This window comes from Podarcis melisellensis (assembly GCF_964234715.1).
Source record: "Podarcis melisellensis genome assembly, chromosome: 12".
NCBI classification, from domain to species: domain Eukaryota; kingdom Metazoa; phylum Chordata; class Lepidosauria; order Squamata; family Lacertidae; genus Podarcis; species Podarcis melisellensis.
In genome coordinates this window covers 12,238,303-12,253,209 of record NC_138544.1, presented here as the reverse complement: position 1 = coordinate 12,253,209, position 14,907 = coordinate 12,238,303, and the positions used below count along the sequence as shown (strand labels likewise).

Here is a 14,907-nt window from a genome sequence, read left to right as displayed (position 1 = left end):
CTGTAAACAGACCCAAATCTGACATCAGAAACTGCAACAGCGGAAGAATATTTCAGTTTCCTGGAATACCCCTATAGCTGACCTAAAAGTTGTCATTCTCCAGCAGAGGAATTTCAAATGGAAACACCAGTTTGAAATTTATAAATCAGACCTAATCAATAACTTTTATTCTATTTGCTTTAATCTTGAATGCAGACAATAGTTTACAATCCCAGTACAGGAAGCAACTAGCATAAGAAAATGAGGATAATGCCACCAGTTATTGCTGTTAAGAAAAGCAAAATAAATATTCATAAGCTTTAAACAGAATTCTCACAGATTTATGCTTTGCATTCCTGCCCTCCATACCCATGTATGCACAGATGTGATAAAGTGGACTTGTGCCCATGAACATTTATGCCACAATAAATCTGTTAGCCTTTAAGGTGCCACAAGACATTGCCTCTATACCTAGTATATCAGAACAAGCTCCGGTCTCCAGCCGATGTTTTCTGTATAAATTCTTCAGGACTTTAGCACTTCCAAAACGCTTGAAGCGGCTTTTCACATTATTGTAGTACCATTCCAGCGACTGAGCTCGTAAAAGTCTGAAAGAAAAGAAGAAAGATAGATTTCAGAAAATTTAGAACCAAGCTGGGGTTTCTTTTAAAACAATTTCTCAGTAGTTTTAGGCTGGGCTGGGGTAAAAATAAGTAAAATATATAAACTCTAACCACCACCCCTGGTTTTATACTAGCTCTCTATCATGCTGCTTGTTTTAATTTGTCTAATCTGCAAACTGAACACATTTTGATGCTCTTACAACAGATAACATTATGGTTTTAGGTTTGCACAAGCAAATAATTATAGTCATTGTTCAGGTGCTTTGAATTCTTTTCTCTGTTTCGCAGAGGTTTTGAGAAAACATTATTTTCATAACAATGGAACCCACCAAACAATTGGATTCATGGTATGTTGATCACATCTTCCCCTGCCCCTCCTCCCTTCCTCTGGTGATCAGAAACAATTTTGAAATTCCCTTTGCTATGCTTCTGGTGAGTTTTTAATCTGACATTTGTCTGATATATTAATTTCTACCATGAAGCCTAAATCTGTGTATCTTTTCTGCATGAATTCCGTAACAGATTGTGATGAATCTTCTAAAGCTTTTCAGCCTCTTAGCGTTATGTTAAGTCACAAATGTCCCTCCTGATTCCTACTGTATAGAAAGGATCTGGAGGGGAAGGAGCTATCCCTGTTAGAAGGTATTACAATAAAGGGCCCATTCAAAAGATAAATAAGGACACAGTCTGCTTGTTTCACAATCCTTTAATGTTGACCTGCATTTTGGAAACCACAAGTAATCATCTCCTGCAAATGCAGCCTTTAAATGTATGTAGAAAACTGAATAAACTCCACCTCCAGATCTATATATGGAATCATTTTCTTTCACTTACCTATATTGCAGTGTATGCAGATTCTCTCCATGAAATACAAATGCTCATTCAAAGAACACTGTCACTCTCATTTTAAAGGGGAAAATGGCTATAGATATTTTCTTCTAGTTTCCGGGCTACAAGGACAGCCATATTAATTGTTCGCAGCCTGAAATCCCAAGGCCATAGATTGTGTTATGTAAAGTCAAATCCTGTTAACAGGTGGTTTTAAAAAAAATCCACAGAAGCAATATTGTGACTGAGTATCAGGATTCTGTGTCATGTGATGATTCAGTCCATATTCAAGTACTGAAAAACTGACTGGTTCAACGAACGAAACCAATGTAAAAGTGTTACTACAAACCATGAACTGATGAGATCACACAAAGGGAGAGTGTAGAGGCAAGAAAAGTAAGGGAAGAAAGAGAGAGAGAGAGAGAGAGAGAGAGAGAGAGAGAGAGAGAGAGAGAGAGAGAAAGAAAGAAAGAAAGAAAGAAAGAAAGAAAGAAAGAAAGAAAGAAAGAAAGAAAGAAAGAAAGAAAGAAAGAGTCGCTTCTACACAAGCTCTTCATTCTGAAATTTCATTCTGAAATGAGAACAGTAGGTAGCAAGCCTGGCCTTAAAATTGAAGTGGTGTCGAACCTGGTGCCCATTTCCCTCCAAGGTGAGAGGAAGTGACATAGGCTAAGCCTGGCAAGACAGCTTAAAGGTAAAGGTAAAGGTACCCTTGCCCGTACGGGCCAGTCTTACCAGACTCTAGGGTTGTGCGCTCATCTCACTCTATAGGCCGGGAGCCAGCGCTGTCCGCAGACACTTCCGGGTCACGTGGCCAGCGTGACAAGCTGCATCTGGCGAGCCAGCGCAGCACACGGAATGCCGTTTACCTTCCCGCTGGTAAGCGGTCCCTATTTATCTACTTGCACCCAGAGTGCACCCCGCTGCGGGGATTCGAACCGCCGACCATGCGATCGGCAAGTCCTAGGCGCTGAGGTTTTACCCACAGTGCCACCCGCATCCCTTACTTACTTTATGGCATTAACCCCTTCATGCTTGAATTAGACTCATGCACGCTGGTTATATGAGGCTGGGTCCCTACAGGCTGACGAAGCTACTCATCAGCCATGCACTTGAAACTGAGCAGTAAAAGAGGCAGAGGCTGCAATGAAGAAACAACTAATTTAAGGTATGAAAACCTTGAAAAGACCTCTTAGCGCTTTGCCAGCACCACAATGGATGTCACAGTTGCATTTTAATAATGGCCCCGAATCTTCTCCGGAAAAGACCATAGGACGGCACAGACAGACTGGAGTGCAACATGTGTTGGCAATAACATTGTCTGGATTCTCCTTAGAAAGTGAGTGATGGCAATTCCAGGCAAGAAGTGTAAAATATGTGAGCGGGACAGGAAAGAATGTGTGGCTTTGAGATTTGCGGTGTGTGTTTGTTTGTGTGTGTGTGATAGTTGCTTGACATTCTCCTTGGAAGCGCTGTGCCCCAACTGCCCTAGTGGACCAGCCTCCACAGACAAAGATATTCATGAGAATCTGAAGATACTGGCAACATTCCTTGCAAGCTTCTAACATTTCACAGATTAAAATAGATTATATGCTTATAGCACCTTTCCCACCTCTCAAAAACCACTGCTCAGGCACCATCGCCTGCATCAGACATTGTTCAGTGCTCTGTTCCATCTGCTATATTCATTTTCCCTTTGATATCTTCCACTATTTTCCACTCACTGAAAAATCCCAACACAGTAGTGCATTTTTCTAAAAAAAATCTACCATCACATACTTGTCCTACACCAGGCTATATCAGCAGTCAAAAACAGATCTCAGCATCTGCAGCATGTGAAATGTCAGACTGTGATTCCTCAGTGTACAAATACGCATGCATGTGTGTTAGAGATTTAATGCATCCATCTATCCACCCACCCACCCAATCAATAATGTAATATCTAGAGATTCTGAGAAAGGAGTGGAACTCTGAAGAGTGACAATGCTAGCAGCTCATTGTGTGGCAAGGTCCCAAACCCTCCCAGGAAGTGGAATAAGGACACATGAAACAGTATTTTAGGTTAATGGGCGAAAAAGGCCACAACTTTATTGGTTGCAGAATGTGAGTGGTATTGGCTTAGGCATTGGAAACCACACAACTATATCTGACTCCTGCCCATCTGCAGGAGTCTTGGAAGGGTTAACCACCAGTAGGGGAGCCCTGCTGATGCACATCAACTAGGGACTCCCCCAGGGTCACCGCTAGGGGTTGTGCCATGGCCCTAGTCCCCCTGTCTGGGGCTTTGGACGGAGACCACGCCCCCAGATTCCTTTAACGGACTACCCTTGAATTAGGAAAGGTAGGTGATGGCCTCTACCTCCCCTCACCTTCAACCTAATACTCCAATGCCTAACCGCCTAGCCTTACAAAGTTTGCTATGAGGTAGGAGAAAAAACCAAATGGCCGGTGCCAATTTGCCAAGTGGAAAAATTCCTACCAGGCGCCTTGGCTAAAAGACCTGTTTCATTAGTTTCATAAAATAGACACATCTGCCCATTACGGTTTTCTCACCTGTGAAGGAACAGCTTTCTAGACAAAATGAGTAAATGGGTTTCAAATGGAAAATTATATATATATGGTTTTCAGTCTCCCAAGTTCAGTTTTTCCTCGTTTTGCTTATAAAACCCCGTGAAAACCTCTCTTCACTGATGTTGCCAGCTACTTTTTCAGAATGCTCCTCAATAATCATTCGTATCAGGCCGTCTTAACTTAATCCATGGTCCCCAATGCTCTTGCGGTACACCCCCAAGGACTTTTCTTCTATTCCCATTTCAGTGTTTGATGTCACACAGTCAGGAGACATTTCCCTCCCCCCGACAAACTAGAGACCCCTCTATCATGGTGCTTTAGTGAGCATACAATATATACTGGCCCTATCTCATATGTTCTATTTTGCTGCGTAGGGCAGTTGATTAAGGGACCTTTGTAGCACATCTTTGTAGAAAGTATACACCAGAAAAACAGCTATATTTAAAATCTGGAAGCTGACAGATTATTTGGAACATCAAGCTGGCAAATGTTCTGCATGCTTGACCCGCCCCCGCCAGCCCCAAATTAACTAGACATTAATAAATAAAGGAGAACACAGCTTTCAGGTTACTTGTCCACAATAACTATTAAATATTAGCAGATCTCTGTTTCCACATATGTGTTTAGTTAGTTAGCACAAACACTTTAAACTAAAAATACGCAGCTCCCGCAATTGCTACAATTATATGTATGACTTAAAACCAACTCACCTGAAGAATTTTGACTACTGACTTTTACACAGAGTGTTGTGAACTGTAACTAAAACTGCTCTGAGATTTATTGCATTGAGGGCTTAGCCACACTTACCTTTCCTCCACACTTTCCAGGCATGGTCAGCTTTTTAAAGCTCTGTGTCTGAGTGCCCCCTTTTGTTTTTGCTGCAGAGCTCCCCCCCCAAAAAAACCCCACTCTAAAATGCTGAATTGGAGAAAAAGGCAGTCCACAGAAAACCCAGATAGCAGTTTGCTCCGATTCAACTTTAGAAAGCGGGTTTCTAGAGGGAAAGCTCTGGAGCAAAAAGGATGGTTGGGGGAGGTCTTTGGACACAGAGTTTTAAAGTGCTGACCTGTGCCTGGAAAGAGTGGGGCAAAAGGTAAGTTGTGGGTAAGCCCTGAGTTTGCTACCACTAGACATCTATGGCAGGCATGGTCAAACTTGGCCATCCAGATGTTTGGAACTACAGTTCTCATCATCCCTGACCACTGGTCCTGCTAGCTAGGGATGATGGAGTTGTAGTCCAAAACATCTGGAGGGCCAAGTTTGGCCATGTCTGATCTATGGCTATTCCACTTCCAAAACAGGGACTACACAGAAGAGTAAAAACCTAGGTACAGGTCTATAACACACAAACATACCTTTTTATGAACTGTCTTTTGAATCTCACCTAGGGCCTGTCCTTCTTCTGGCTGAGTTATTTCTGATCTTGCTCAATAACACTCATTTAGAGCAATTAAACCCAAGGGTGTATTTGTTGGTAAACATACAGTAGTAAAAGGATAAACAAATACAATCAAGCTCAACACAGATAAGACTGAAGCACTATTAGTGGGTAGTTCCCTAGACTGGGTAAGTGGGCTTCAACCTGTCTGGATGGGATTGCACACACCCTAAAGGAGCAGATACACATCTGGCTCCACTGCTCTCACTGGAGAAATAAGGCAGAGCGCCTTATATCAGCTTCAGCTGGTGGCCCAGCAGTGACACTATCCAGACAGGGATAATCCAGCTTCTGTTGTCTATCCTATGGTAGCCTCTAAGTTAGATGACTGCAATGCATGATATGTGGGGCTGCCTTTGAAGATGGTTCAGAAATTGCAGCCAGTGCAGAATTCAGTGGCCAGGCTGCTGACTGGGACCAGAAGGTCTGACCGTGTAACGCCAGTCGCATGCCCAGTCGCAGAGCCCCCCACCCCGGTGTGCCTGATCTGGAAGGGGTCAAACAAATGGAGATGACAACTGTCTGGGATTTAAACTGGCCACAACTTGTGTTGATTTCAGATGTAGGAAGCCAAAGGCATTGGACATGCAGCCCTCTCAGCCCCCTCCTGGGGGTCAGAGGCATGACAGGGTCTATTTGGGAGATGGGTCCATCGCAAAACACAGGTTTATGCAGATGGCCTCCCAAATGCTGAGGTGGACCTGAGTGAAGCCTGCTTCCTTTGGGTCCGTTCCCCAAGCCACACCCCCAGGCTGCTGCAGATTGGCCCATTTGAATTGCTGGGTTTGGCAGGAACTTGTGAACCTCTACGGTGGCCAAGGGGGGGGGCTGGCACTGTCAAAACATGGCGTAGCGCAGTGGGGCGGGCCGAGGGAGGCACTGCATCAGGCCGCCGCCCCCACTCTTTGGGAAAGGCCTGACCGTGTCACACCAGTTCTGGCCTGGCTCCACTGACTACTGATGGGTTTCCAGGCTCAACTCACATTGCTGGTTTGGATCTATAAAGCCTTATGCAGCTCAAGAACCCAGCACCTCAGGGACTGCCTGAGTCTGTTACCAGAGGTTCTTCTCTATGTGTCTCCTCTGACAGATGTGAACTTTTTCAGTGGTAGCTCCCAGAAGGCTTACCCCGGGCAAACCCCAGTGTCTAAGGATCTACTTAATACATTCCTGTTTGCAAAACATTATTATTATTTAGAAAAGAAACCAAAAGATAAATGTTCTAGCATCTATTCATGCATATTCTATGCATTATTTGGAAGTTTGATAACTCACTAGCTCTAAAACTTAGCTTAGCAACTATCTAAGATTTAGCATACTCTTATGTTGTCATAAACCACGTTGTTTCCCTAGAATGGGTGATTTATGACACTGACATTCCAAAGGGAAAACCTCTCTCTCTCTCTCTCTCTCTCTCTCTCTCTCTCTCTCTCTCTCTCTCACTCTCTCTCTCTCTTTTTAAAAGGGAAACTTTTGGAAACAGACTTTTGCTTTGCAACTGTTGGCCAACTAGGAACGAGAATTGTGATTTGCAAGTTTGGGACCAGCCAAGCAGGAAGCTAGTTTTGTTCATGGCCCTTGCAGGACATGTGTTACGTTCGAAGCGTCAGTGGCTATGTATGAGACCTTGGGGACACATTTAATGTTTCTTGAGATGTTAGTAATGCAACATGTTCTCATAGCAATCTCGGAACCAGTTATAGGCAGTTAAAGTATCCAAACAGTGCATTTCTGGCCATTTGTGTTCATTTACATTCCAAATAAAAATATTGTAATTATAATAGCAAGATAAGGTAAAACTTCTGCAGCTGTTCCTTTGATGAGTGTATCAGCATATGAAATCTGCAGCTGAAACACAACAGACTCTCTGTATAATAACTTTTGAATTGATCTGTTTCAGGAGACATTTTAAATGACAACAATTTTCTGTTAAAAATGACAGTACAATAGCACATGAATTGTGTTGTGCAGTATTAAATATTTCATTAAATAATGGCATGCACTGCTGCATTTCAAAGCAGATTATTGATAAATACCTCTTGTCCTAATATAACCTGTACACAAAACCTAATATAAGGTTATGAAATGTGGAAATGTGGTTACTGGGTGTTTCTATCCTGCTTTGTCAAACTGGAATGACTTGCATGCCATTCAGAAGATTCCAGTTTAACAGACAAACCTAACATTCTGTGATACCTAGCAGATATCAAACAAAGCAATGTACAGTATAAATCATAAATTAGTTATTTAAAATTACCTAAGAGGAGGTTTCTGTTTCTGCAAGCTTCACATCAGTCCAAGGATTCTCGAAAAATAGCAGAACAAAAATCTGCAGTTGCTGAAGCATAAAAAATATTTGCAAAAGAGATACAAGGTCATCTCTATTTGAAAAAATAAATAGCACAGGATAAACCATGCAAATTAGTTCTGTAATCCTGATTATTAAAAATGTGCACAGCTTTTTATTTACAATACGAACAGCAAAAAGTCAACAACCTGATCCGAGATCTGCTCCTCACTTCAAGACCATGTTGCAAACAAACAGCTGGAAAACCCCAGCTACAGAGAGGAAGAAAGCACTCACCGCTATTAACAACAAAAAGCAATTGAAATTCATTTGAATCTCTCTTAACAAACCACATTATTACCCACCCACCCCTTGAATTTCTTATACTGCATCTGCTCAGATTCAACTTTTATCTCTAAATGGTTAATCCTTCACTCTGGAAGTCTAGCCTTTGCAAAAAATAGAGATGTGAAGTCTGCTTATAGAAAGCATGTACGTCATATTTCATCCTCCCACTCGGAGAAGCTGTGGATATTTGGAGATGTGCAAACTGTTCAAGGCAGCATACTGCATACGTGTGGACAGAGGAGGTATCAGATAAACAACCAGCTCTACAAATGCAAGTCTCAGGCCTCAGTTACATTGCAGTTCTTAAGAGAATTTGGGTACCTCTAAGGCGCCTTGTTGGGGCAAGATTCCCAGGATATGGGAAAGTATACTTTATACTATATATGTACTATATAATGTACTATAGCATAGTATAATATGATAATATACTATCATAGCCCAGAAAACCTCAGTTACTATCCAGGGTCATCTGAGCTGGCCACAGCTGCAGAAATGTGACTTGATTAACACACTAGAAGCCACTTCTAGCCTTGCTTGGCTGGTTAAAGAAGCAACATGGGTTTCCTCTTACTTTCTCCAGGGAATGCTAACGGTAGTTTAAATGGAGGAGAGTTCCTACTGCATGTGGCCTATATATTCTGCTATACTTTTTATGGTATGCATTTTATATGCAAATAAACATCTAAGCATTCCGTGCAGCCAGAGTAATTCTGGTTTTGCTCCCAGGAAACACAGCAAAGTAATGCCTTCAATGTTTTATGCACTTTGCAAGCGGAATATGATTTGAAACCACCTGGGAACAGTTACTTTTGCTTCTTTATTTATTTTCCCTCCTATGAGCCACTAATTGGAAAAGTGATGCATTTAAATGCACATCTTTTTCCAGCAGTGCTGCTGTGTTCATACAGTATGTTCAGCCAGGAACCAGATGCTAGAAATGTTAATTTTGCCAGCTGTCCAGCAGCCTACCAAAAGGTAGAGGCCAGTTTAGGAGATTAGAAGAAACCACTCCCCGCTCTAAAAACAGAATCTACACATTATACAAATGAGATTTTTAATCCAAGTTTACCTAGCCAAAAGGGGTTAGAAATCTGAGCACAAATGCCAATGAGTTTTGGATGCCCATAGGCACTTATCTGAAAAACTGGAGAACTTGGAAAAAGCCTATTCCGTTGCCACTTGCAATTCACTCCCCGGCTCTTCTGACCACATTGTAAAGCAAACAAGTGTCTATCAGCTACCTGGCACAGCATTAATTTTGAGTCTGTTTGTCAGGAGTGCGTGCAGAAGCCAGGCCCTGTGACCGGTAGGGCTTCGCAGGACTGGGGCTTTCCTAAGTTTGTTCTGAAGAGGCAAGGCACAGGTGAGGCCGACTGGTAACTCACAGCACCTGGTGGCAAGAGCCGGGAAGGGTTATAAGGTCAGCATTTCCCTTTGGCTCTTTGCCACAGCAACACACTTCCTGCCTTGCTGCGTTTGGTTTCTTCACTCCTTGCTTCCTGACCCTCAGAGCCTTGGCTTCCGGACTCCCGTTCCTGCTCCCACCCTGCCGTCTTGCCCCTGGTCCCGACGTCCTCTGCCAGGACTTTGACCGCTTATAAACTGGACCATGACACTATTTTTCCTTGGAAATTTTGGGCAAACTTGACATTCAGCCAATAAAGCGAGATGAGTGCCACAACCCCAGAGTCGGCCACGACTGGACCTAATGGTCAGGGGTCCCTTTACCTTTAAAGGTCAGTAAAAGAATGGGCAAAATAGATATTTCAGATCAGCCATGATCAAACCTCAGACCGTTGTTGAGCATGTGAACAAATGGGAAGAGAACTGGGTAAGCAAACTGGGCTGCTGGTGGTGGGGAGGTTGAGTGAGAGTACCATGATCGTGGGGCGAAGGGGGCATGCGGAGCTTGCACCAGTGGGATGACTTAAGTGAGGGGGAGGGGCAGCACCACAGGTGAGCTGGGGAGGAGCAAGGGGCTTGTGCAAAGAGTAAGGGAAAGGGGGCTTTGAGCAAGGTCGGTGGGGGCAGGGGGGTTGGTGAGCAAAGAGAGCAAGGGGTACAAGCCCCATGTATCATATACTTCTGTTATATGCTTGTTATTTCCCTGCTTCATCTGCTACGTTTTGGTGTGTCATGCTGTTGTTAAAGGCCCCAAAGTGGGACCGGGGGCAGGAAACACATCCCTAATGTTCAATTCTGTCACATTAAGCAACAGGGTAAATTATTATGCCAATATTTAATCTCCACTTAAATCTAACGTAAGAAATTTAAAAACATTAGGAAAAGCCCTCTTGGTTCAGCCCAAAAGGCTATCTAGTCAAGCATCCAGAGTGACCAGCATGCATAAGGGAAGCCTGCAAGCAAGAGTTGAATGCTACAGCACTTTCCCCACTTGTGATAATAATGATGATAATAATAATAATAATTTGTTGTTCATCTGACTGGGTTGCCCCAGCAACAAAGAAGTGTACTGCTCCCAACACTGGTGGTAACACAAAGACATCATAACAAGAAGCCACTGATAGCGTTAAATGCCTTTTGAAGCCTCAGATAAGGAAGCTAATCTTACGGGAGAGCCACACATTTCTGTTAGAAGATCAGCGTTTTCACATTGGAGCTCTTGAAGAGGAAGGGTGGGGGTACAGCTTTAATAAATAAAAGGTTTCTTGGTTCTCCTTGTTAATCACACTGGAATCCTCTTGGTCTGGGCGATACATCTATTCGAGATGCTATCTGTTTGGGCTTGTAAACAACTCGCATCCAAGGATTTTGCATATTTTGGTTAGCCACGAAGGCAAGCACAAAGACAATAAATAGCTGACTATACGAGGAGAGCTGAACTGTTTGATATAATATAGTGATAATCTGCACTAAGTATACTTAGTATTCATTCCGATTAATTCAGCTAAATTGAATTCAGCTGAAACAGTGGTAGGGCAAACAATAAATCCTTACTCTACCACCAGCTGTTCACAAGTACAACATTGTACATTACTCACGCAATCCTTTCCTTTTGTACAAAAGCTAGACTCTTCTAGCCAAAACACTGGGAGTGTGGCTGATTTATTTTTTTTAATGACTGCTGCTTTTATGAAAAGATAAAGAGCTGTTGGGCAACACCTGCTTGTTCCCTAGCTAGGATTTTATCCTTTTTTATTTTTCAGAAACACACAGATGCTGCACAGATTGTTGTTTGTCCTCTTATTGCTAAGGCTGCATTTTTATTTTTTAGAAATGCTTTTGGCTAATGTGATCAAAAATACCTTCACGTGGCCAATGAAGGCTAGGTTTTGTGACCAGCTTGAAGCTTTTAGCTTAAATCCCAGAGTTTATAAACAGAACTGCAATATTCACATCTAAGCCTGGGATAACTTGCAGCTCAAACGCAGTAAGGAATGCAAGCACAGAAAGCAACATTTATAGAGGAAGTCTTGCTTAACGTAAGGTGGGGAGAAGGTTTTATATTAGAGCACCAAAGTGTTATTTTTATGATGGGGTGTATGGGCTTGCAAAGGCCCTCAGAGAGGGTGCAGTGTTTTCTGTGTGTTCTACAAAGAGACACTTACAGGGGGTGGGGGAAATACTACGGATTGTATTCCAAACTTCCGGTTTTCTTTTGTGACAAGAACAAAAACTGCTTTCCTCAGGGCTGGCTCAAGTCATTTGTTGCCTGAGGCAAAGGATGAGGAAGCACAAGCTCCCCTATTCCACATACGCAAGTGAGCCAGATTAACTGTTGAAGTCTTGTTTGAAGGCAGGAGGCTAGTTTAATTTCTTTTAGTTCCTCCTCCCTGCCCTAAAATTCAACTTTAAAGCTGCCTAGTATAAAAGCCCCTGATTCTATTTGTGTGCAATTTGGTAGGTTTCTTATTCAGGAGTACTCTCTCATGTCTGAAATTTTCAAACCAATTTTCCATAACCACTGCAACTCTGAAATGGAGCAGGGTTAATGCTCTCAGCAGGGAACACCTTCCCTATGAACTTCATCAAATTCGGCCCCAAAATAAAAGGTTATGAATGTTTTCTTTAAAAAAAAGCAAAAAAAAGAAAAAGATCATCACAAAAACCCCTATACCTATTTGCCTGCAATCTGGCAGGCTGTAGCAACAATTGTGTAGCTATAATGCCCACAAATTTCATCTACAGTGGTACCTCCGGTTGCGCACGGGACCTATTCTGGAGCTCTGGTCGGATCCCAAGGAATTTACAACCGGAGGTGCCTGTTCTGCACATGTGCGCGGTGTGGTAGAGTGCTTCTGTGCATGCAGTGAAACACGGAAAAATACTTCTGTGTTTGCAGTGTGTGTAACCTGAAGGATATGCAACCAGAGGTGTGCGTATCCAGAGGTACCACTGTATTTTTGTAAAAAAGAAATTAGTTATTGCCTTTTAAAGTTTCTCAATACTGAATTAGCAGGGGTGGGGGGGGTGGGGGTTAGGAACAAAGCAGGTATGGTCTGAACTGGACCAAATTGGGCAGACTATGAAGTGCCTTGGATCAGGGCCAGCTGCTTTGTGAAGCACCAGATCAGATTTTGAACCCAAACCTGTGATCGATGGGCATTCCTAGTAAGTAGCCACATTCTCTCTTTTGAAGTGTCCTTGTCTCATGCACAGTACAATAAGCAGAACAACTAGTACCAAAACTAATGTACATAGGTTTACTTCAGTCCTAGTCTTCCACAAATCTGTAAATGTGAAGACTGTGTTCAATTTACAAACGTATTTAAAGTTTTAATGTGGATTTTGTCACCTCTTAGTTTCCATTTTTCAACATCTATCCAGCTTAAAGTTTATGTGAAGGGGTTTCTGATATTTGCAATGTGCTCCTGGGCAAATATTTCTGCTCCGTGTCAGCTTCTTGCATTTTCCTATGCTTTATGGATACTTATATTCCTAAGGAGTTACTTTGCCTTTGCTGAAAGGGGAAACTATTACATATGTGACAGATTACAAAGCAGCATGGAAAGAATTTAGAATGTCACTTGCAAATGAAGTCCTACTTCATTCCAGAGGTGAATTTCCCTGACGAAAGAGGCAGTGGGCTTGACATCGCCCCACACGCCGCGGTCTCCAATCTGCAATCTCTTCTCTTTGATGTCTGGTCTGGCTGTGGCTATTTAGTATGGAAGGGGTTGGCAACCTTTTGGGGCCTGCGGGCACAAGAAACTGTTGTGAGTATCGAACTGCACCCCACTATGTAAGTGCATGCTGTGCACCTGTGAGCACCATGTTTTCATGACATCTGTGATAAAAGATGAGCTATTCTGCATATTCTGAGAATCTCTTTCAGTCTTTATTATTGCTTTCAATGTTCTAGGAGTAAGTGTTGTGAACATAGACACCAGGAATTCGATTTACAGGCCCTGGGTATCTGCTTATTAAAAGTGCTATTTTAATCAGCTGCATTGTGTGTATGTTAGAGAGAGGGATAAGGGCAGGGAGTAAATATCATAAGCCTGGGTACAAGGTTGGCAGCTTACTTACTACCTGTGGGGCCTCTTGGCCATGCTGTAACCTAGGCCCCATCTAAGAAACATGCAGCTCTGCCAATTGTTCTTGGAGACAGGGCCTGGGATCAGATCTTCTGCTTGTGATCTGCTTCTAGGCCATAGGTAAAGGACCCTTGGATGGTTAAGTCCAGTCAAAGGTGACTATGGGGTTGTGGTGCTCATCTCACTTTCAGGCTGAGGGAGCCAGCGTTCGTTCACAGAAAGCTTTCTGGGTCATGTGGCCAGCATGACTAAACTGCTTCTGGCACAACGGAACACTGTGACGGAAGCCAGAGCGCACAGAAACACCATTTATCTTCCCGTCACAGCGGTACCTATTTATCTACTTGCACTGGTATGCTTCCAAATTGCTAGATTGGCAGGAGCTAGGACAGAGCAACGGGAGCTCACCCCATCGTGGGGATTTGAACCTCCAACCTTCTGATCGGTAAGCCCAAGTGGCTCAATGGTTTAGACCACAGCGCCACCCGTGCCCCTTTCTAGGCCATAGATAGGAGGCCTGACCATTCCCAGCTCCCCATTGGAGGGTTCCCTTAAGAGGACTTGGTGGCATTTCCTCAGAGCCTTAGCACCAACCCATAAGACTAGCACACAGCCACCACACTCCCAGGTTGCACAATAGGCCTGTGGAATTGACTTGCACTTGGGTGGGCCTGTGATTCATGCAACTTCTGTCCATGGTATCCCAGCATTCAAGACTGGGGTGGTAGCATTGACCACTAGGCTGCGTAATGACTGGGTACCTGCCATATGCCATGCCACACTCTGTAAGCTGTGACCAATAAAAGTCGTGACCATTTAACATCATGGTAGCCTTTGTGTGGTCATTTGCTTCCACATCTCAGCCCCTTACTCCATGCTTCAGATGCAAGACTGAAGAACGGAACATGTAAGAATAGCGCTTCTGATTTTTCTTCTTCGAAGCAGAGAAGAGGTTTTACAAGCCCTTGCCCCCCCCAATGATATAATAATTTAGGTAACACTACATTATGCACCATTCTTTTTTTTAAAAAAAATCTCTAACATGGGAGAGGGAATTTCAAAACCCAAACATCCCAAATGCTGTGGTTGGCAATATATAACCAAAACTGTATTTGGCAGTTCCATATTTGCCAAAATGGCTTACCATAAACAAATCACAAGACAAGCAGAACAGAAACTATACAAACTAGAGTATGAGTTCCATGAAAGGGAATGGAAGAAAATCGGAAATAAAGAGGTTCTGTAGCCAAGAAAGTTAAAAGTTGCTATCCTCTGCTTTTACTTCCCTACACTAGGAAAAAAGAAAGCATTAAATTCAAATCTGATAGCTAATGT

The 14,907-nt window shown here is 43.0% G+C and overlaps 1 protein-coding gene across 8 annotated transcripts in view; it reads right to left on the bottom strand.

The window, feature by feature from the left end:
- MYRIP (myosin VIIA and Rab interacting protein) overlaps positions 1-14,907 on the bottom strand; it is a 148,169-nt gene that overhangs the window by 47,881 nt on the left and 85,381 nt on the right. For all 8 annotated transcript variants that reach the window (XM_081882943.1, XM_081882941.1, XM_081882940.1 and 5 more), the window contains exon 4: positions 451-587. In XM_081882943.1, the coding sequence (XP_081739069.1) occupies positions 451-587 (137 nt within the window). The remainder of the gene's footprint in view (positions 1-450; positions 588-14,907) is intronic.